This window comes from Rhinopithecus roxellana, chromosome 1, assembly GCF_007565055.1.
Source record: "Rhinopithecus roxellana isolate Shanxi Qingling chromosome 1, ASM756505v1, whole genome shotgun sequence".
Lineage (NCBI taxonomy): Eukaryota > Metazoa > Chordata > Mammalia > Primates > Cercopithecidae > Rhinopithecus > Rhinopithecus roxellana.
This window is the reverse complement of record NC_044549.1, coordinates 56751456-56774200: the sequence shown is the minus strand read 5'-3', so window position 1 is coordinate 56774200 and position 22745 is coordinate 56751456. Positions and strand designations below refer to the sequence as shown.

Below are 22745 nucleotides of genomic sequence, written 5' to 3'. Positions count from 1 at the left end.
AGAAAACCATCAACAGTCACCTACAGACTTGGGGGAAAATTCTTTGTCACTTGAATGACCAAGTTAGGTCCCACAGACATTAGTCAAGAAGCAGCCTCTTGGAGAGTGAAGGGGAAGCACTAGAAGAAGTGCTTCTGTGGGCTGGAAGCCATCTGTCCAAAGAATGTTTGATATTTGAAGACCCTGCTTACTAAGAAGTGGATATGAAGCTCTCTACTTGCATGAAAGATGCAGACCTGGCCAAAGAGGATCTGCTGACTGAGGACACGGGAAATGACACATAACCCACTCAGCCAGTGTGTCATGGGGTTCTGTACTTCTTGACATGGGCGTATCCTTGTTCAACAAACTGAGTGAGGAGAACTGGAGTGTCCTGGGCCTTTACAAAGCTTCAGGGGCACAGGTATATAGCATGTATTGGTGAACTGAGCTGATATCACAGATGAACTATGTACTGTCACATCTAAGGAAATTCCCCATTTCAGCTTCTAAATCAAGTCACAAAGCATCTTACTGAAACCTTTTTTTCTTGAGACAGAGTTTTTGCTCCTGTTGCCCAGGCTGGAGTGCAATGGTGTAATCTCAGCTCACTGCAACCTGGGTTCAACTCTCCTGGGTTCAAGTGGTTCAAGTGATTCTCCTGCCTCAGCCTCCCAAGTAGCTGGGATTACAGGCACACACCACCACACCTGGCTAATTTTTTGTATTTACTATAGAGACAGGGTTTCACCATGTTGGTCAGGCTGGTCTCGAATTCCTGACCTCAGGTGATCCACCTGCCTCGGCCTCCCAAAGTGCTGGAATTACAGACGTGAGACACCATGCCTGGCTCATAATTCTGTTATTTTTTTTTTTTTATTTTTACAATTCTGTGGTTTTTTTTAGTGGATTCACAAGATTGTAAAACATCACACCACCTAATTTTCAGAACATTTCATGACCCCAAAATCAAAACCATCACCATTAGCAGTCACTCCCTATTTCCCAATACTTCCAGCTCCTAACCACTAACAGAAAGCAACCACTAACCTACCTTTTCTCTCTATAGATTTGCCTGATGTGAACACTTTACATAAATGGCATTGTACATATGTGGTCTTTTGTGCCTGGTTTCTTTCATTTAACATAATGTTTTCATGATTCATCCATGTTGTAGCACGTACCAGCACTCCATTCCTTTTTAGGGCTAACATTCCATTACACGGATGTACCATGTATTGTTTATCCATTCACCAGTTGATGGACACTTGGGTTAGCCAGAAACTGGAAACAATCCTAATAGAAATAACGTTAAGAACATTTTTGTACAAATTTTGTGGGAATATATGTATTCAACTGTTTTGGGTATATACCTAAAAGAAGAATTACTGGTTTAACTTTTGGGTTTTTTTTTTCTTTTGAGACGGAGTCTTGCTCTGTCGCCCAGGCTGGAGTGCAGTGGCGTGATCTCAGTTCACTGCAAGCTCCGCCTCCCAGGTTCAAGTCATTCTCCTGCCTTAGCTTCCCGAGTAGCTGGGACTACCGGTGCCTGCCACCATGCCTGGCTATTTTTTTTGTATTTTTAGTAGAGATGGGGTTTCACCGTGTTAGCCAGGATGGTCTTGATCTCCTGACCTCGTGATCTGCCTGCCTTGGCCTCCGAAAGTGCTGGGATTACAGGCGTGAGCCACTGTATCCAGCCTTTTTTTTTTTTTTTTTTTCCCCCTAAAGAGATGGGGTCTCACTATGTTGCCCAGGCTGGTCTGGAACTCCTGGCCTCAAAGGATCCTACCGTCTCAGACTCCTGAAGCATTAGGATTACAAGTGTGAGCCATAGCACTCAGCCTGGTTTAACTTTCTGAAGAACTGCTAAATTGTTTCCCAAGTGGCTGCACCACCTTACCTTCCTACCAGCAGTGTAGGAGGGTTCCAATTTCTTCACATCCTGTCAACACTTTTATTGTCTGTCCTTTTGATTATACCCATCCTAGTGGGAGTTCATATTAATTCTTGCATGAAATTATCAAGACACATAATTTGAGGCTGGGTACAGTGGTTCACGCCTATAATCCCAGCACTTTGGGAAGCCAAGGCAGGTGAATCACCCGAGGCCAGGAGTTCGAGACCAGCCCGGCCAACATGGTGAAACAACGTCTCCACTAAAAATACAAAAATTAGCTGGGCGTGGTGGTGCACACCTATAATCCCAGCTACTCGGGAGGCTGAGGCAGGAGAATTGCTAGAACCCAGGAGTGAGGCAAGATGATGCCACTGCATTCCACTGCATTCCAGCCTAACAGAGCAAGACTCCATCTCAAAACAAACAAAAAAAACATAATTTGAACTTACAAGAAAAATCAATTTCCAACACAATGGAAACTAAATTTTAGTTGCAGGGAAAGGGTTAATGACTGATATGATTCTCAGAGGTCTGACACAAAACCATTAGGGAACTCCTATTTAGTTGGACTCATAGCCCTTGGGCTTGGACATCCTGCAGGTCAGAAAGCATTTGAAGCCTCACTATGAACTAATGTATTTCAACCTTCTGTCCTGTGGCTGGCAAGACATAACAAAAAGCCAGAGAACCTTTTGTCACCAGCACAAGTGTCCCTGATTCCAAAGGGCTGAGAGAGCTTCACTTCCTCTCTCAACCAGCTATAGCCAGACTCAGAAAGAGGCATCACTGGGGTGATATGACACAGAGAAGAGGCTATACCTGTGTGAGTATCCCAAGAACACCAGTCATCTTATCCAACCTTGACCGTGAGCCCTGCTTCCCCATGATGTGTCAGGACTCTGGAGATGTCTTGAGTGCTTGTATCAGCAGGATGAGACATGTACCTCTTACCTCTCAGAGGTCTCAAGGGACAGGCTGGCTTTTTCCTCCTTGTGGTCACTGCCACTGCCTGACCGGTGCAGGCTCCGGCGGGAGTGTTTGCGCCGAGGTTGTTCCCGTTCTGGTGTGTCATCCTGTTCCACGGTCTCGCTTTCCACATAAGGATAGGCCACTAAGTTGATGTAACCATCACTGTCCCCCTCAAAACAGACAGATACCACGCCTGTTTAAAAAAAAAAGGGGAACTGGTAAACAAATGTCAACACAGGCTGAGTCTATGCAGCACAGACTGTCGGCACTCACTTGCCCACACAGCACGAAGACATCACCTGCCCTCAACCAACTACAGATCAATGTCAGAACAATGGCCAGCAGACAGCAACTTCCAGAAAATAGATGACCATCCATCCCCAAGCTAAATCTGATGCTTACTTTTGTTCCTGGGTAGGTAAGTCTATGTTTATTTCCCCCCTCTCTTATCTGGCCCTCTCCCTTTCAATTACTGACTTTTTGTACCATTCAAAAGAACCGTGTTCTCTAGGTGACACCCACACCTGGGATGACTTAACCCTCTAGTTACTTAAGTGCTTTATGCTGCCATTTCCTGTGTGTGTCCTCCTTTAGATCTAGTTTCCTTCTGCCTGACAGTGTCAGCCAAAGGGACGTCAACACTTCTCCCTCCTAGAGGGTCCAAAAAAATCTGTGTTCTGCCCACACTGAGCATCAGGCTATCCTAGTCTCACTACACAGAACTTCCAGCCCTGGCATCTCGAAGATAAAACATCTTTCTGTTTGCCATGCTGTATCTGTAATAGTTTTTTGTGCCCATTTTAATCAAACAGGTTGTTTGTAATGTCTTCTGGACCATAGTGAGTTAAAATACAAATAAGACTCTTCTCAAGTGTTCTTAATACAATTAAAAAATACATATATCCAGAAACTTGAGGAAGAGGTTTTGAAGGGAAAAAAAAGTAACTTGGTCTCACTTCCACATCCCACCTTTTGTCTGTCAGCTACATTTCTACTTTTACACTCTCAGATGTACACAGTTGGCTCTATAATCTGAAAATCAGTGAGAAGCATTTATGGTTTATTTTTTGTAGAGACAGGATCTCCCTATGTTTTGTCAACTTCTTTTAAGTTGTAGAACAATTATTGGCTTAAAGTTCTTTATAGGCCGGGTGCGGTGGCTCAAGCCTGTAATCCCAGCACTTTGGGAGGCCGAGACGGGTGGATCACAAGGTCAGGAGATCGAGACCATCCTGGCTAACACGGTGAAACCCCGTCTCTACTAAAAAATACAAAAAACTAGCCGGGCGAGGTGGCGGGCGCCTGTAGTCCCAGCTACTCGGGAGGCTGAGGCAGGAGAATGGCGTAAACCCGGGAGGTGGAGCTTGCAGTGAGCTGAGATCCGGCCACTGCACTCCAGCCTGGGAGACAGAGCGAGACTCCATCTCAAAAAAAAAAAAAAAAAAAAAAAGTTCTTTATAATATTCTTCTTTTTTTAAGAGACAGGGTCCCATTGAAGTGCAGTGGTGCCATCATAGTTCACTACAACTTCAAACTCCTGAACTCAAGTGATCTTCCTGCCTCAGCCTCCCACGTAGCTGGGACTATAGGCACATGCCACCACACCTGGCTAATTTTTTAATTTTTTTATAGAGATGGGGTCTCACTTTGTTGCCCAGGTTGGTCTTGAACTACTGGCCTCGTGCAATCCTCCTGCCTCAGCCTTTCAAAGTGTTGAGATTACAGGCATGAGCCACCATGCTGGCCCATAATATTCTTCTACCTTTTAAATATCTGTAGAATCTACAGTAATGATACCTCTATCATTCCTGACACTAGAAATTTGTGCCTTCTCTTTTTCCTCATCAGTCTGGCAAGAGCTTTATCAATACTATTGCTTTCCTCAAATAATCAGTCTTTAGTTTTTACTGATTTTCTTTATTCTTGCCCATTTTTCTATTTAGTTATTTGTCCTTTATTGACTTGTACAAGTTTTCATATATATATTCTTTTTTTTTTTTTTTTGAGATGGAGTCTCGCTTTGTCACCCAGGCTGGAATGGGAATGCAGTGGTGCAATCGTGGCCTGCAAGCTCTGCCTCCCAGGGTCACGCCATTATCCTGCCTCAGCCTCCCTAGTAGCTGGGACTACAGGCACCTGCCACCACGCCTGGCTAATTTTTTGTATTTTTAGTAGAGATGGGGTTTCACCGTGTTAGCCAGGATGGTCTTGATCTCCTGACCTCGTGATCCACCTGCCTCAGCCTCCCAAAGTGCTGGGATTACAGGTGTGAGCCACCACACCTGGCCTTCATATATATATTCTTATATTATAGAAATGAAATCTTTGTCAGTACAGAAAAGCAAGTATCTCTATCCACTTTCTTTAAAGGTATATCTTGATGAATATAAGCTTTTTATTTTATATATGTATCATTTTCTCCTTTTATAATTTGCTCTTTCGTCTTGCAGGGCCACATAATGCTGTACTAAAAACCTCTAATGTGTTTGTTAGACAAGCAAATAACATTGAGCACCCTAACATACCCCTGGCTGACACAGATCATCATACCTGGTCGGGGGAGAAATGGCAGTTGGATAGAACAGAAGATGCCTTTACCAAGAGTAAGTAAGATTTGATAATTAAATAAGTCATGCAATCTATTAGTAAAAAAAATTTTTTTTGGTCCTGACCTTTTTTGACCTTGTCACTCATACCTAGTTTGAATGAAGTTAGGAAAATGAAAAGCAATGGTCTTTTAATTCATCTGACATAAACCCTAATTTCCTTGGCATTTGTAAGACTCATTGAAATAGAGACAGGTTATATTTGGGTAGAGGTTTTATTATTGTTTTGAGTTATACTTTTTATTTACTTTTAAAATTGTGGGCAGGGCATGATGGCTCACACCTGTAATCCCAGCACTTTGAGAGGCCGAGGCGAGTGGATCACCTGAGGTCAGGAGTTCGACACCAGCCTGGCTGACATGTCAAAATCCTGTCTCTACTAAAAATACAACAATTATCCAGGCATGGTGGTGTGCGCCTGTAATCCCAGCTACTCAGGAGGCTGAGGCAGGAGAATCGCTTGAAGCTGGGAGGCAGAGGTTGCAGTGAGCCAAGATCATGCCACTGCACTCCAGCCTGGACAACAGAGCAACACTCCATCTCAAAAAAAATAAAATAAAATTGTGGTGTTTGGGCCAGGCACAGTGGCTCGCACTATAATTCCAGCACTTTGGGAGGTCAAGGCAGGAGGACTGCTTGAGCACAGGAGTTCAAGACCAGCCTGAGCAACATAGTAAGAACCTGTCTCTATAAAATATAAAAATAAAAATAAATTGTGGTGTTCAGTCAACAGATCAATAGAAACATAACATTTGCCATTTAATTCTTTTTTTTTTTTGGTAGAGACAAGACTTGCCATGTTGACCAGTCCCAGTCTGGTCTCGAACTCCTGGCCTCAAACAATCCTCTTGCCTTAGTTTCCCAAAGTGCTAGGATTACTGGTGTGAGCCACCATGCCCAGCCATTTAATCATTTTTAAATGTACAATTCAGTGGGCATTAAGTACACTGACAATATTGAATAACCACCACCATTATCTATTTCCAAAAAGGTTTTCATGACCTCAAACAAAAACGCTGTACCCATTAAGCTGTAACTCCCCATTTTCCCTTCCTCCTAGCCCTAGTAACCAAATCTACTTTCTATCTCTACAGATTTGCCTGTTATGCATATTTCATATAAGTGAAATCATACAATTTTTGTTCTTTTGTGTCTGGCCTAGTTCACTTAGTGTAGTGTTGGCAAGGTTCATCTGTGTCACAGCATGTATCAGAACTTCATTCTTTTTTATGGCTGAATAGTATTCCATTGTAAGCATATATCACATCTGTTATGTATTATATCTATATTGATGGACACTTTGGTTGTTTTCACCTTTTAGCTATTATGAATGATGCTGCTGTGAACACTGACTTACAACAATCCATTTGAATCCCTGTTTTTTCTTTTCTTTTCTTTTTATGAGACAAAATCTTGCTCTGTCGCCCAAGCTGGAGTGCAGTGGTGCAACCTTAGCTCACTGCAATCTCTGCCTCCCAAGGTGATTCTCCTGCCTCAGCCTCCTGAGGAGCTGAGATTACAGGCGCCTGCCACCATGCCCAGCTAATTTTTGTATTTTTTAGTAGAGACAGGGTTTTGCCATGTTGGCCAGGCTGGACTTGAACTCCTGACCTCAGGTGATCTGCCCCCCTCCCAAAGTACTAGGATTACAGGTGTGAGACACTGTGCCTGGCCACAGTCCCTGTTTTAAATTCTTTTGGATATATATGTAGAAGTGGAATTGCTGGATCATATGGTTTCTGTGTTCACCTTTGGGAGGAACTGCCAAACTGTTTTCCACAGTGGCTACAACACTTTATATTTTCATCAGCAATGTTCCCATTTCTCCACATCCTTGCCAACAGTTATTTCCCTTTTTTCTTTATTATAGCCATACTAGGTAAAATAAGATACCTAGTATGAAGTGGTATCTTATTTTGGTTTTGATTTGCATTTCTTAATGACTAATCATGTTGATGTGCTACTGGCCATCTGTACGTCTTCTGTGGAAAAATCTCTATTCAAGTCTTTTGTGCAGTTTTGAAACTGTGTGATTTTTATTGCTTTCAAAACATAATCAGAAGAATACTAAATTTAGAAAAATAAATATTCTAAGGTTGCTAAATAAGAACAAAGCCAGAAATAAACACACTGCTTTCTCCAAGTGGCTAGGAAACTTTAACAATCCCAAACACTTTATAAATGTAGATTTAGCCACCTATCCATCCACACTCAAAACACCAAAGGCCAAACATTCTGCCAAAAATATGCCAAAGCCAGAAATAAAACTAGGCCCTGTCAGTTCATGGAGTCCTTCTGATGCTAAGGAAAAAATCCCTTAAAAGGTAAATGAGCCCTGCTTCCAGATAAATGTTCTCTAAATTACACCATCAGAATTGGGACATGACAATTTAGAACTTCAAGGTGCCTCCCAGGGAAGGGTTGGCAGTCTCTAGCACTGGTTCAGTATTTCCTCACACCTTGCTCCTCTCAAACTGAGTAACAGGTATCTTTAAAGGCCATAACATGGGAGGACGCTTGAGGCCAGGAGTTTGAGGCTGCAGTGAGCCATGACTACACCACTGCACTCCAGCCTGGGCGACACAGCAAGACCCTGCCTCAAAATAAAAATAAAAAAACAAAAGCCACAGTAAATTCTTAGGATCTACTTTATTTTCTTTGCTTAGGCTACATTTTCACTAGGAAAGAATTAATATGCTAGCTCAAAAGTACAATTCAATTAAACTGAAATTAATCCCTTCTTTCTAAGTCAAATGAAGACCAATTTAGTCAAAGAAAATAGAAGCATAGGCTGGGTGAGGTGGCTCACGCATGTAATCCCAGCACTTTGGGAGGCCGAGGTGGGTGGATCACGAGGTCAGATCGAGACCATCCTGGCTAACACGGTGAAACCCCGTCTCTACTAAAAATACAAAAAATTAGCCGGGCGTGGTGGCGGGCACCTGTAGTCCCAGCTACTCAGGAGCCTGAGGCAGGAGAATGGCATGAACCCAGGACGTAGAGCTTGCAGTGAGCCGAGATTGCGCCACTGCACGCCAGCCTGGGCGACAGAGCAAGACTCCATCTCAAAAAAAAAAAAAAAAAAAGAAAATAGAAGCATAGTGGAAGATATTATTAGTCAAATTAATCTATTTCAGGGCCGGGCATGGTGGCTCACATCTGTAATTCCAGCACTTTGGGAGGCCAAGGCAGGCAGATCACTTGAGCCTAGGAGTTTGAGACCAGCCTGGGCAACATGGTGAGACCCTGTCTCTACAAAATACAAAAAAAAAAAAAAAAAAGGCCAGAGCACACCTGTGGTCACAGCTACTCCAGAGGCTGAGGGCTGAGGTGGGAGAATCACTTGAGCCCAGGAGGTCAAGGCTGTGGTGAGTTAAGACCATGCCACTGCATTCCAGTCTGGGCAACAGAGTGAGACTCTGTCTCAAAATAGTATATAAATAAATAAATTGGACTAAAATTTTATATGAAAAAAAATACAGTCCAGCCATGGTGGCTCACGCCTGTAATCCAGGCACTTTGGGAGGACAAGGCAAGTGGGTCACTTGAGGTCAGGAGTTCGAGACCAACCTGACCAACATGGTGAAACCCCATCTCTACTAAAAATACAAAAATCAGCCAGGAATGGTGGCAGGCGCCTGTAAGCCCCAGCTATTCGGAAGGCTGAGGTAGGAGAACCACTTGAACCCAGGAGGCAGAGGTTGCAGTGAGCCGAGATCGTACCACTACACTCTAGTCTAGGCAATGAAGCAAAACCCTGTCTCAAAACAAAACAAAAAACAAACAAAAACAAAATACATACACACACACACACACACACACACATCTTGCAGCTGGGAGCAGTGGCTTACACCTGTGATCCCAGCTACTCGGTAGGCCAAGGTATCATGCCTGAGGCTACATGGAAGGATCACTTGAGACCAGGAGTTCAAGACCAGCCCAGAAAACATAGTGAGATCCGATCTCTTAAATCTCAGCACAGTGAGAGGCCAAGGTGGGAGGATTTCTTGAGGCTAGAAGTTCAAAACCGGCCTGGATAACAAAACAAGACCCTGTCACTACAAAAAAGTTTAAAAATTACCCAGGTATAGTGGCGTGCCTATAGTCCCATCTACTTGGGGGGCTGAGGTGGGAGGATCACTTGAGTCATAGTTTCTTTCTTTCTTTCTTTCTTTCTTTCTTTCTTTCTTCTTTCTTTTTTTGAGACAAGAGTTTTACTCTTGTTGCCCAGGCTGGATGGAGTGCAATGGTGTGTGGTCTCGGCTCACTGCAACCTCTGCCTCCCGGGTTCAAGTGATTCTTCTGCCTCAGCCTCTCAAGTAACTGGGATTACAGGCACCTGCCAGCACACCCAGCTAAGTTTTGGATTTTTAGTAGAGACGGGGTTTTACCATTTTGGCCAGGCTAGTCTCGAACTCCTGACCTCAGGTGATCCGCTCGCCTCAGCCTCCCAAAGTGCTAGGATCACAGGCATGAGCCACCATGCCCAGCCAAGCCATGGTTTCGAGGCTGCAGTGAGGTATGATTGCACCGCTGCACACTGCCACAATTATTACTGTGTTGTAACGTCTAATGGTGTGTGTAATACCTAATGGTGTGTGCTGAATGGTATTACTGTGTTGTCTGCCTAATGGTGACTTCTATTCCCATCATTCCTTCTATATTTATTAATTAAATTAGAATTCTGGCCGGGCGCGGTGGCTCACGCCTGTAATCCCAGCACTTTGGGAGGCCGAGGCTGGTGGATCACGAGGTCAGGAGATCAAGACCATCCTGGCTAACACAGTGAAACCCTGTCTCTACTTAAAATACGAAAAATTAGCCGGGCATGGTGGTGGGAGCCTGTAGTCCCAGCTACAGGCAAGAGAATGGCGTGAACCCGGGAGGCAGAGCTTGCAGTGAGCCAAGATCGTGCCACTGCACTCCAGCCTGGCAACAGAGCAAGACTGTCTCAAAAAAAAAAAAAGAAAAGAAAAGAAAAGAAAAGTGCTAAGATTACAGATGCGAGCCACTGCGCCTGGCCAAGAATGAAGTTTTTTTTTTTTTTTTTTGAGACGGAGTCTTGCTCTGTCACCCAGGCTGGAGTGCAGTGGCCGGATCTCAGCTCACTGCAAGCTCCGCCTCCCGGGTTCACGCCATTCTCCTGCCTCAGCCTCCCGAGTAGCTGGGACCACAGGCGCCCACCACCTCGCCCGGCTAATTTTTTGTATTTTTAGTAGAGACGGAGTTTCACCGTGTTAGCCAGGATGGTCTCGATCTCCTGACCTCGTGATCCGCCCGTCTCGGCCTCCCAAAGTGCTGGGATTACAGGCTTGAGCCACCGCGCCCAGCCAAGAATGAAGTTTTAATACACACTATGCCATGAACGAACCTTGTAAACACTAAGCTAAGTGAACCAAGCCAGACACAAAAGGTCAAAAATTGTAACGATTTCACTTTTATGAAATATCTACAATAGGCAAATCTGTAGAGACAAAGTAAACAAGAGGTTACCAGAGGATCAGATGATGGAAGAATGGGGAGTTATTATTTAATACATAGAGTTTACTTCAAATGATGAAAAATTCAGGAAATTGAGAATGGCTATACAACATTGTGAATGTGCTTAGTGCCACTAAATTATACACTTTAAAATGGCAAATGTTATGTTAGGTACATTTTACCAAAAATTTTTTTAAAAAGTTAAGGAAACAAAAAGTCAATTCTATGGCACTAGTTTTCCTAAATTGAAACTCTCCTAAGTAAAGGATGGTGTTAACCTAACTGAAATCATACAACTTTAAGTTACAAAGCAGAACGTAAAAAAAAAAAACTTAAACACAATCAGCAATCATAAAAATTTATAAACACTGACAAAGATCAGATTTTAAAATACAGTTAGTTAATTCTGGTATAGTTAATATTCATAAGGTTCTTTTCTATAAAGTTTACTTTTTTTTTTTTTTTTTTTGAGACGGAGTCTCGCTCTGTCGCCCAGGCTGGAGTGCAGTGGCGCGATCTCGGCTCACTGCAATCTCTGCCTCCCGGGTTCACGCCATTCTCCTGCCTCAGCCTCCCGAGTAGCTGGGATTATAGGTGCCCACCACCTCGCCCGGCTAGTTTTTTGTATTTTTTTTTTTAGTAGAGACGGGGTTTCACCGTGTTAGCCAGAATGGTCTCGATCTCCTGACCTCGTGATCCGCCCGTCTCGGCCTCCCAAAGTGCTGGGATTACAGGCTTGAGCCACCGCGCCCGGCCAGTTTACTTATATTTTAAAATAAATTATTTTTCCTTCAAATATTAGGATTTCCAGGCCCCAGAAAGTCCCTGCATTTCTTACCAACAATTCTTTGCCCCAGCACATACAGACACAGGCTCCACATAGCCCCACTGCCAGCCATCCAACCACTTTAACCTGGGAAGTACCCATTCCTCCTCCGAGACGAGAGAAATGTTCCCTCTTCTCTCCTAGACTAGTGTTGCAGCAATTGGGAAAACTCATTGACAACAGCATGCTCTTTTCCACCAATGGAACTTAATGCTATGACTTTTTCTCAGCTTCACCTATTAATAAATTCAATTTTCAAGATCTGAAGACCTTGCTGATGCTTTCAGCCTAATTTTACCTAATAAAATGACTTAGTGCTTTGAGAAAAAAGACCTATAATGATATAACATGGCAAACAAACCAAGAAAAACTGTGGCAAGGGGTCTATAGGCCCAAGGCTGCTGCTTTCATTAAACTGGCCAGTGACTGACCTTTGTATTCAGGAGTGAACTCCTTCATTTCGGGAGGGAGGGACTCGTAGAAGCGCTGTTCCCGAGAGATGAGGGGCTTGCACACAGTGTGATCATCGTAGCGCATCATGCTGCTGTGTCCGCCTACTTGGTGGATGAAGGGCTCCAGGAGGACTCCCCGGTCTCCAGCCCGACTTGCATTCTTGCCATACTGCCCCACTTCCATGGTTTGACAAACACACATTGCGTTGGGGGCCAGTTGCACACTGAGGGCAGAGGATGCAGCACATGGGCCACAAAAGGAGAGCTAGGTAGAAGGTCCTGGCCAGCTGAAAGCCAATGGTCAGATTCTATTCGGCTTATGATTCTGTCCTACAGAAAAAGAAGAGAGGAAGAAGGAATCAAAACACTGGGCGAGTCACAATTTCCCTGGAGCTCCATGAGTGAGAGCAGGGACTCGGTTTTGTTCTCTGCTATGTGTATCCCCAGCACGTACAATACTACGTGGCACATTAAAGGCAGCTGGTTAAATTTTTGCTGAATGATGCAACCTTGGCCTCTTCCATCTATCTTGTGCACAGAAGCCCACATTCTCTGCCTTTCCTAGTTCTCACCTCCCTTCTGAGTTATCTAAATGATTTTATTTTAGAGCTACAGCACATTACAACCATCAGGAAAGCAACTATCCCGGTTTATTTCACACCCAAAGATGAGATCAGAAAAAAAACAGAAGGCAAAGGGAATTTGTTCTGTTCAGACTCCTTAGGATACCCAGTACTGGTAACGGTCTCTCCTTCACTCAGAGGAAGGGTTTCTGTCTGAGGAATTAGGTTACATGAGATTCCTAAATTCTCCACTGAAGGTGCCAAGGACCAGGCAGGAAGCCATTCCTCGCTGAGCTGTAGGACAGTGGTCCCCAACTTCTTTGGCAACAGGAACCAGTTTCATGGAAGACAATTTTTCCACGAACCAGCTGTGGGGGCGATGGTTTCAGGATGATTAAGGCACATTACATTTATTGTATACTGTATTTCTATTATTATTACATTGTAATATATAATGAAATAATTATACAACTCACCATAATATAGAATCCTTGGGAGCTCTAAGATTGTTTTCCTGCAACTGAACGGTCCCATCTTGAGGTGATGGAAGACAATGACAGATCATCAGGCATTAGATTCTCATAAGGAGCACTCAACCTAGATCCCTCACATGTGCAGTCCACAATAGGGTTCATGCTCCTATGAGAATCTAATGCCACTGCTGATCTGACAGGAGGCAGAGCTCTGGTGGTAATGCAAGCAAGGGGAGCAGCTGTAAATACAGATGAAGCTTTGCTTGCTTGCTTACCCACCACTCACCTCCTACTGTGAGGCCCAGTTTCTAACAGGCCATGGACCAGTACCCAGGGACCCCTGCTATAGGATCATTAAGGTTTTGCTTTTCCCAAAGGAATTCAGGCTTCAGATTTCTTCTACTTTAAATCTATGGTTGTCAATTTATGACCATTCCCTTTCTGTCTGACTCCATACCAACCAGTGGGACAAGGAAGAAGCTCCCTGTACTCAAACTCCCTCTTTATAATGTCAATTTTCTCTCAAAAAATTTAAAGTAGTTGGCAAATTTCTTAACACTGAGTGTATTTTTAAATTAGGAATGTAGTCAGCAAGACTACATCAGAAAGATTAAGACAGAAAAAAACAAGTATTAGTAGAGCAGGAATATGGTCCCATATGTAAGAGACAAACCATCAGGGTTTTTGTTGTTGTTGTTGTTGTTGTTGTTTTTCCTGGACCTTGTAATTATGGACAAAATGGGGTACAAAAATACCACTGCTGAACTGTGATCACACTACTGCACTCCAGCCTGCATGACAGAGCAAGACCCTGTCTCAAAAAAAGAAAGAAAAAACTACTGCAAAACTGCAAAATGTTAACCCAAAGCTGCCCAGGCAGCTAGCTATGTTTTATTTCACTGCTATCACCAAAATAAATTATTCTGTACTCCCAGTCTCCAGACTGCACTATTTTAATGCACATACACTTTTTTTTTTTTCTTTTTTGCCTAGTTATCCTTAATAAAGTCTAGGAATACTACCTGGGACAAGGCAATACTGCCTTCAGGACAAGGCAACTCTGCCCCAGGTAGTATTCCTAGACTCCATTCTCTCCAAACCTGAGTATAGGGTACACATCTATGGCTCCTAAGGTACCCTATGCCAGCTCTACCACAATACTATACCACTGTGTTGTCATCTATTAACTCACTGTCATCACCACCAAACCATTCTCTCTTATTTCCACAGCAAAGGTCCAAGGCAGTTTCCACCATGTAGTAAATACTTAAAAGAGTTGTTGGATTGTGGAGGGCAGGTCAGGGTCTCTGGAGGTGGTCTTTGCCGCCGTACTGCATTGTTCATTACTGTAGATTGGCTCCTGTCCTGGTCCCAGTCAGGCTAAAGGAGACCTATCTCTGGCTGTGCTTCTCCCTGGGAATGCTTCTGACACATGGAAAGTGCTAAACTTTCTAGCCTGAGTCATTGGGTGGCTGGGAAAAGAGAGAGGTCACAGTGCCAGGTGCCCCAGAAGAGTGGTGCAGGAGGAGAGTCAAGGAAATAGGCCGGGTGCAGTGGTTCACACCTGTAATCCCAGCACTTTGGGAGACCAAAGCAGATGGATCACCTGAGGTCAGGAGTTCAAGACCAGCCTAGCCAACATGGTGAAACCCTCTCTTCTAAAAACACACATACACAAAAAAAATTAGCTGAGCATGGTGGTGCGTGCCTGTAATCTCAGCTACTTGGGAGGCTGAGGCACAAGAATCGCTTGAACCCAGAAGGCGGAGGTATCAGTGAGCCAAGATTGCGCCACTGCACTCCAGCCTGGGCAACAGGGCAGGACTCCTTAAAAAAGGGAAAAAAAGGCCGGGCGTGGTGGCTCAAGCCTGTAATCCCAGCACTTTGGGAGGCCGAGACGGGCGGATCACGAGGTCAGAAGATCCAGACCATCCTGGCTAACATGGTGAAACCCCACCTCTATTAAAAATACAAAAAACTAGCCGGGCGAGGTGGCGGGCACCTGTAGTCCCAGCCACTCCAGAGGCTGAGGCAGGAGAATGGTGTAAACCCGGGAGGCGGAGCTTGCAGTGAGCTGAGATCCGGCCACTGCACTCCAGCCTGGGAGACAGAGCCAGACTCCGTCTCAAAAAAAAAAAAAAAAAAAAAAAAGGAAAAAAAAAGGCCGGGCACAGTGGCTCAAGCCTGTAATCCCAGGAGGTCAGGAAATCGAGACCATCCTGGCTAACACGGTGAAACCTCGTCTCTACTAAAAAAAATACAAAAAACTAGCCGAGCGGCCGGGCGCGGTGGCTCAAGCCTGTAATCCCAGCACTTTGGGAGGCCGAGGCGGGCGGATCACGAGGTCAGGAGATCGAGACCATCCTGGCTAACACGGTGAAACCCCGTCTCTATTAAAAAAATACAAAAAACTAGCCGGGCGAGGTGGCGGGCGCCTGTAGTCCCAGCTACTCGGGAGGCTGAGGCAGGAGAATGGCGTGAACCCGGGAGGTGGAGCTTGCAGTGAGCTGAGATCCGGCCACTGCACTCTAGCCCGGGCAACAGAGCGAGACTCGTCTCAAAAAAAAAAGAAAACAAAAATTGAAATAGCCCTTCCCCTGACTCTGAGAGATCTGTGGCAACTTCTGCAGCTTCCACAGGACTGAAGGCAGAGTCCACTCTTCAGTCTATCTAGACATTTGGTATTTTGTTTCCATATGATGTCAACATAAAGTCATGGCATTGTTTCTGTGTTTGAAATAGTCTCCCTAAGAGTAAATATACCACGTATCTATAACTTTGATGTTACTTTTTTAATAACCCTAGAATCTGAAATAGTGGAAGTACCCAGAACCCTCTCAAGCTCTGTGAAGCCTTGCTTTACAAGGTGTGGGTGGAGCCTCGTAAGTCACTTAACTTTTCCAAGTCTCCTCATACTCCTAACCCTGTGGGATTTGCAGATGCAGGTAAAGGGCTTGGGCTTCCCCCACCTAGTGTCCAGCCCTGGATATACCAACAGCTCTGACTCCCTTTTTTTTTTTGAGACGGAGTCTCGCTCCGTCCCTAGGCTGGAGTGCAGTGGCGCGATCTCAGCTCACAGCAACCTCTACCTCCCGGGTTCAAGTGATTCTCCTGCCTCAGCCTCCTGAGTAGCTGGAATTACAGGTGCACGCCACCACGCTCAGCTAATTTTTGTATTTTTAGTAGAGACGGGGTTTCACCATGTTGGCCAGGATGGCTATCGATCTCTTGACCTCATGATCCACCCGCCTCAGCCTCGCACAATGCTGGGATTACAGGCATAAACCACCACGCCCAACCCTGACTCTTTTTTATCAACCAGAGGTTACTTCTGAAGTCTGGTGTCCACAGAGGCTACTGTGAAAACTACTGTCGGAGAAGACTATAGATGATGATTATGTTGGTTGCCTACATAACGTCTTTCTCTACTACTTCATTGCTAATAGAAGCCCCATCTTATTCAGGTAGCCAACTGCAAAGTGCCTGCTCCCTGAGAGGTTATGGGGTTCGACTGCTCTGCCATGGGTTTATGCACCTCTCAGCTACAACAGAGACTCTGTCCTTTGTTTGCTTTGTAGTATTTTAGTCACACAGTTTAAGATAATTATTGCATAAAATGCAAAGAATGCTATTTATGAAAAGAACTTGCTGAGACTCTGATTTTTTTCTCACTGGTGAATTGCAACAAATGGAAACAAATTTTTACTGCAAAAATATTAGTTACAATAGTTAGGCTGACTTTCTGGTTACAATAACAAACTCCTTGAACATATCATTGAACTCCAAAATGAATTATGTCTCCATTCAAGTAAAAAGAAGTTTCTCATGTTAATGAGATGTAATTTTTTGTTGTTGTTTTGCTTTTTAGAGTTGGGGTCTGTCACCCAGGTTGGAGTATAGCGGTATGATCATGGCTCACTGTAGCCTCTAACTCCTGGGATCAAGGGATCCTTTCATCTCAGCCTCCAAAGTAGCTGGGACTACAAGTATATTCACCAAGCCTGGCTAACTTAAAAAAAATTTTTTTGCCTGGTGCGGTGGCTCACGCCTGCAATCCCAGCACTTTGGGAGGCCGAGGCGGGCGGATCACAAGGTCAGGAGATCGAGACCATCCTGGCAAACACGGTGAAACCCCATCTCTATTAAAAACACAAAAAATTAGCCGGGCGTGGTGGTGGGCGCCTGGAGTCCCAGCTACTCGGGAGGCTGAGGCAGGAGAATGGCATAAACCCAGAAGGCAGAACTTGCAGTGAGCTGAGATAATGGCACCGCACTCCAGCCCGGGTGGCAGAGCAAGACTCCGTCTCCCAAAAAAAAAAAAAAAAAAAAAAAAAAAAAGACAGGGTTTCGCTATGTCATCCAAGCTGGTCTCAAACTCCTGGCTTTAAGTGATCCTCCCACCTCAGCCCCTGGAGTCTCTGGGATCACATATATGAGCCACCACAGCTGGCTTAAATTTGTATATTAATGTTTTCCTTTTTCAAAGCAAGAGCTCTCGGTGACATGAAATAACTAACAGGTTTTATTATGGCTTGTAAATTAATAAATAGGATATTTCTGTAAAAAACTTAAAATGGATAAACTGTGGTATAGTCATACAACAGAATACTACAAGGAAATGAAAAAGAACCAACTACTGCCACATATGACACAGATGTATCTCACAGATATGATGTGGCAAGAGAAATCTAGACACTAAGGAAGCTATTTATACGAAAATGTAGTGTAATTCTATTCATACAAAATTCAAAATGACGATAGAGACAACAGCAGTTACTCGAAAAAGATTGAGAAGGAGCACAAAGGTGGAGGTGACATGGTGAATACTGTAAAAATCCACTGAGCTGTGCACTCAAATTTGTGAATATTACTGTTAAGACTTACTAATAGGAGCCTGTAATCCCAGCACTTTGGGAGGCTGAGGTAGGTGGATCACTTGAGGTCAGGAGTTTGAGACCTGCCTGGCCAACATGGTGAAATCCCGTCTCTACTAAAAATACAAAGTGAGCTGGGCATAGTGGTGCTCATCTGTAATCCCAGCTACTTGGGAGGCTGAGGCAGGGGAATCACTTGAACCCGGGAGGCAGAGGTTGCAGTGAGCCGAGATCGCGCCACCACACTCCAGCCTGGGTGACAGAGTGAGGCTCCATCTCAAAAAAAAAAAAAAAAAGTAATAAGAGAAGAAAAAGGCCGGGCGCGGTGGCTCAAGCCCATAATCCCAGCACTTTGGGAGGCCGAGACGGGTGGATCATGAGGTCAGGAGATGGAGACCATCCTGGCTAACACGGTGAAACCCCATCTCTACTAAAAAATACAAAAAACTAGCCAGGCGAGGTGGCGGGCGCCTGTAGTCCCAGCTACTCGGGAGGCTGAGGCAGGAGAATGGCATAAACCCCGGAGGCGGAGCTTGCAGTGAGCTGAGATCCAGCCACTGCACTGCAGCCTGGGCGACAGAGCGCCAGACTCCGTCTCAAAAAAAATAAATAAATAAAAATAAAAAAGAGATGAAAAATCAATAATGTTCCTCTATACCAGCAAAAAAAATCCGAAAATGAAAACTGTTTAAATATATACCATTCATAAGAGCAACCAAAACTACAAATACCTATAAATCTTTAACAGTTATGCGACAAGCCGGGCGCGGTGGCTCACGCCTGTGATCCCAGCACTTTGGGAGACTGAGGCGGGCGGATCACGAGGTCAGGAGATCGAGACCATCCTGGCTAACATGGTGAAACCCCGTCTCTACTAAAAATACAAAAAATTAGCCAGGCGTGGTGGCGGGCGCCTGTAGTCCCAGCTACTCTGGAGGCCGAGGCAGGAGAATGGCGTGAACCCAGGAGGCGGAGCTTGCAGTGAGCTGAGATCCGGCCACTGCACTCCAGCCTGGGCGACAGGGCAAGACTCTGTCTCAAAAAAAAAAAAAAAAAAAAAATTATGTGACAAATAATACACCTACTGAAGGATCTAAAAGAAGACTTATTCTTGATTCAAGCACCAAAGACAGAAAAAAAAAATTTAATAATAAAAGACATTTATGTGAGGGAGGACTCAATATTGAAACACATTGCAATTTCAATCAAAATCCCAAGATAATTTTCTAACGAATTTGACAAGCTGACACTATTGGGTGGAAAAGAAAAGGTCAAGTGTAGCTAGATAGCTATGTCAAAGAGTAATGAGAGACAACTTACCTTCTCAGACAGGAAGGCTTTTTATGAAATTATAGCAATTGAAACAGTGTGATATTTTGCAGAGAGATAACAAAACAGAATAGAGATCTTAGACAAATTGACATGGGAGTGGAGGGTGTGACTGAGGTAGTATTAAAATCCCCATTTAATCAAAGGGGAAAAGATTATTTATGTCATAGATGGAGCAAGAATAACTGCATCTATATACAGATAAAACTACATCGCTACCTCCAACAGTACTCCAAAGTAAATTCCCAACATATTAAAGACCTAAATGTGCAAAATAAAACTTTAAACTAGGCCAGGCGTGGTGACTCACGCCTGTAATCCCAGCAGGAGAGGCCGAGGCCGGCTGATCACCTGAGGTCAGGAGTTCAAGACCAGCAAACCCCATCTCTACTAAAAATAAAAAAATTAGCCAAGTGTTATGGCGTGCACCTGTAGTCCCAGCTACTCACGAGGCTGAGGCAGGAGAAACGCTTGAACCCGGAAGGCAGAGGTTGCAGTGAGCCGAGACCATGTCACTGTACTCCAGCCTGAGTGACAGAGCAAGACACTGTCTCAAAAAGAAAATAAACTTTAACTAGAAAAAGTTTTTAAATTCCTTTTGACCACAGACTAGGGAAAATTCCATAAACAAAACATAAAACACACAAACCACAACAGAAAGCTGGAAATATGGAAATTAGGCCATATTAAAATTATATACATTGAACCGGGCGCGGTGGCTCAAGCCTGTAATCCCAGCACTTTGGGAGGCTGAGACGGGCGGATCACAAGGTCAGGAGATCGAGACCATCCTGGCTAACATGGTGAAACCCCGTCTCTACTAAAAAATACAAAAAACTAGCTGGGCGAGGTGGCAGGCGCCTGTAGTCCCAGCTACTCGGGAGGCTGAGGCAGGAGAATGGTGTAAACCCGGGAGGCAGAGCTTGGAGTGAGCTGAGATCCGGCCACTGCACTCCAGCCTGGGTGACAGAGCGAGACTCCGTCTCAAAAAAAAAAAAAAAAAATTATATACATTAAAAATTTTTTAATTGTAATTCCTTCCTAGTTAAGCAGATTCCAAATATTACTTAAATTTTAACAGCTTTTATTGAACTATAATTTACATACCATAAAATTCACTGAGTATATAGTACAATGACTTTTAGTAAATTTTACAGGATTGTACAACCATCTCTCAAATCCAATTTTAAAACATTTCTATTACCCCAAAAAGAATTCTCACGCCCATTTGCAATCCCTGTTCCCACTCTCAGCCAAAGTAAATTTATTTTTTTGCATAGGAGAACCATAAGTGAAGATAAGAGTCAGATTAGGAGATGGTTTTGTTTGTTTGTTTGAAAACAGTCTTGCTCTGTCACCAGGTTGGAGTTCAGTGGTGTGATCTCAGCTTACTGCAGCCTTGACCTCCCAGGTTCAAGCCATCCTCCTACCTCAGCACCCCCAAGTAGCTGGGACTACAGGCATGCGTCACAACGTCCAGCTAATTTTTGTATTTTTTGTAGAGACGGGGGTTTCACCATGTTCCCTGGGCTGGTCTCAAACTCCTGAGCTCAAGCGATGTGCTCACCTAGGCCTCCCAAAGTACTAGGATTAACAAGGGTAAGCCACAGCGCCTGGCCTGCAATTTTTACAGCTAGCAAAATAATAATCAGAGCATATGAAGAATTCCTATAAAGTAGAAAAAAAAAAAGGAGGCCGGGCGCGGTGGCTCAAGCCTGTAATCCCAGCACTTTGGGAGGCCGAGATGGGCGGATCACGAGGTCAGGAGATCGAGACCATCCTGGCTAACACGGTGAAACCCCGTCTCTACTAAAAAATACAAAAAACTAGCCGGGCGAGGTAGCGGGCACCTGTAGTCCCAGCTACTCGGGAGGCTGAGGCAGGAGAATGGCGTAAACCCGGGAGGCGGAGCTTGCAGTGAGCTGAGTTCCGGCCACTGCACTCCAGCCCGGGCGACAGAGCGAGACTCTGTCTCAAAAAAAAAAAAAAAAAAAGGAAAAAAAGCAATTCACAAGAGAGTAGCCTCAGATGGTCAATGCACATGTGAAAAGACATCCTCCCTTCACAATTAATCAAGGAAATTCAAATTAAAACAAGAAACCATTTTACTTTTGTGTGTGTGTGAGAGACGGAGTGTGAGAGACGGAGTTTCGCTCTTCTTGCCCAGGCTGGAGTGGCAATGGCGCGATCTTGGCTCACCTCAACCTCCACCTCCCGGGTTCAAGCGATTCTCCTACCGTAGAGACGGAGTTTCTCATGTTGGCCAGGCTGGTCTTTACTCCCGACCTCAGGGGGATCTGCCCACCTCAACCTCCCAAAGTGCTGGGATTACAGGCATGAGTCACCGCGCCCGGTCTTTTTTTTTTTTTTCTTTTTGAGACAGAGTCTCACTCCGTCAACCAGGCTGGAGTATAGTGGTGCGATCTTGGCTCACTGCAACCTCCACCTCCTGGGTTCAAGCAATTCTTGTGCCTCAGCCTCCCAAGTAGCTGGGACTACAGGCGCACCCCACCATGCCCAGCTAATTTTATTTTTGTATTTTTAGTAGAGACAGGGTTTTGTCATGTTGGCCAGGCTGGTCTGAAACTTCTGACCTCAAGATGACCTGCCTGCCTCAGCCTCCCAAAGTGCTGGGATTACAGGTATGAGCCACCGTGCCTGGCCATTTCACTTTTTGCCATGAGACTGTCAAAAAATAAAAAGTCCACAAGCTCTGCATTCCTTCCCACTCCCATTTTCTTTCTGCCTTCACTTCCTACCCCTCTCCCCGTTGCTTATTATCCCACTCCAGCCATACTGGCCTTCATGATGTTCCTCAAACACATCAGGCATATATACATTCCCCAGGTTCTCTGCACTAGTCATTCCCTCTGCCTAAACATTCTTCCCCCAGATATCCATGTGGCCAACTCCCTCACCTCCTTCAAAAAGTCTTTGATCAAAACATCTCTTTCTCAATGAAAGGTCTACCCTACCCTCCCTAGTTTAAACTGCAACGCCACCTGCACCCTCCACCCCCTTTAATTGGCTCTACTTTTTCTTTTCTTCATTAAGGCATTTATCCCCTTCTGGCATATTACAAGCTTTACTTACTGATGACGTCTACTGTTTATTATTTATGATGATGATGTCAGTTATATGAGTATCCTAAGTGCCCAGAGTAGTACCTGGCACATAGTAAATACACAATAAATCTGGCGGAATAAATATATGTATGTTTATGATATACATAACAGATGTATATAGTAGCATAAATACATAACATGAAAAAATGTTTATGAAGGGACAAGTTC

The 22745-nt window shown here is 44.4% G+C and overlaps 1 protein-coding gene across 1 annotated transcript in view; it reads right to left on the bottom strand.

Annotated features, from left to right (window-relative positions):
• Positions 1-22745, bottom strand: part of IP6K1 (inositol hexakisphosphate kinase 1) — a 69048-nt gene that overhangs the window by 11189 nt on the left and 35114 nt on the right. The window contains exons 2-3 of the mRNA XM_010369600.2: positions 12193-12543; positions 2831-3041 (exon numbers count right to left, since the gene is read on the bottom strand). Of these exons, the coding sequence (XP_010367902.1) occupies positions 2831-3041; positions 12193-12415 (434 nt within the window). The 5' untranslated portion in view covers positions 12416-12543. The remainder of the gene's footprint in view (positions 1-2830; positions 3042-12192; positions 12544-22745) is intronic.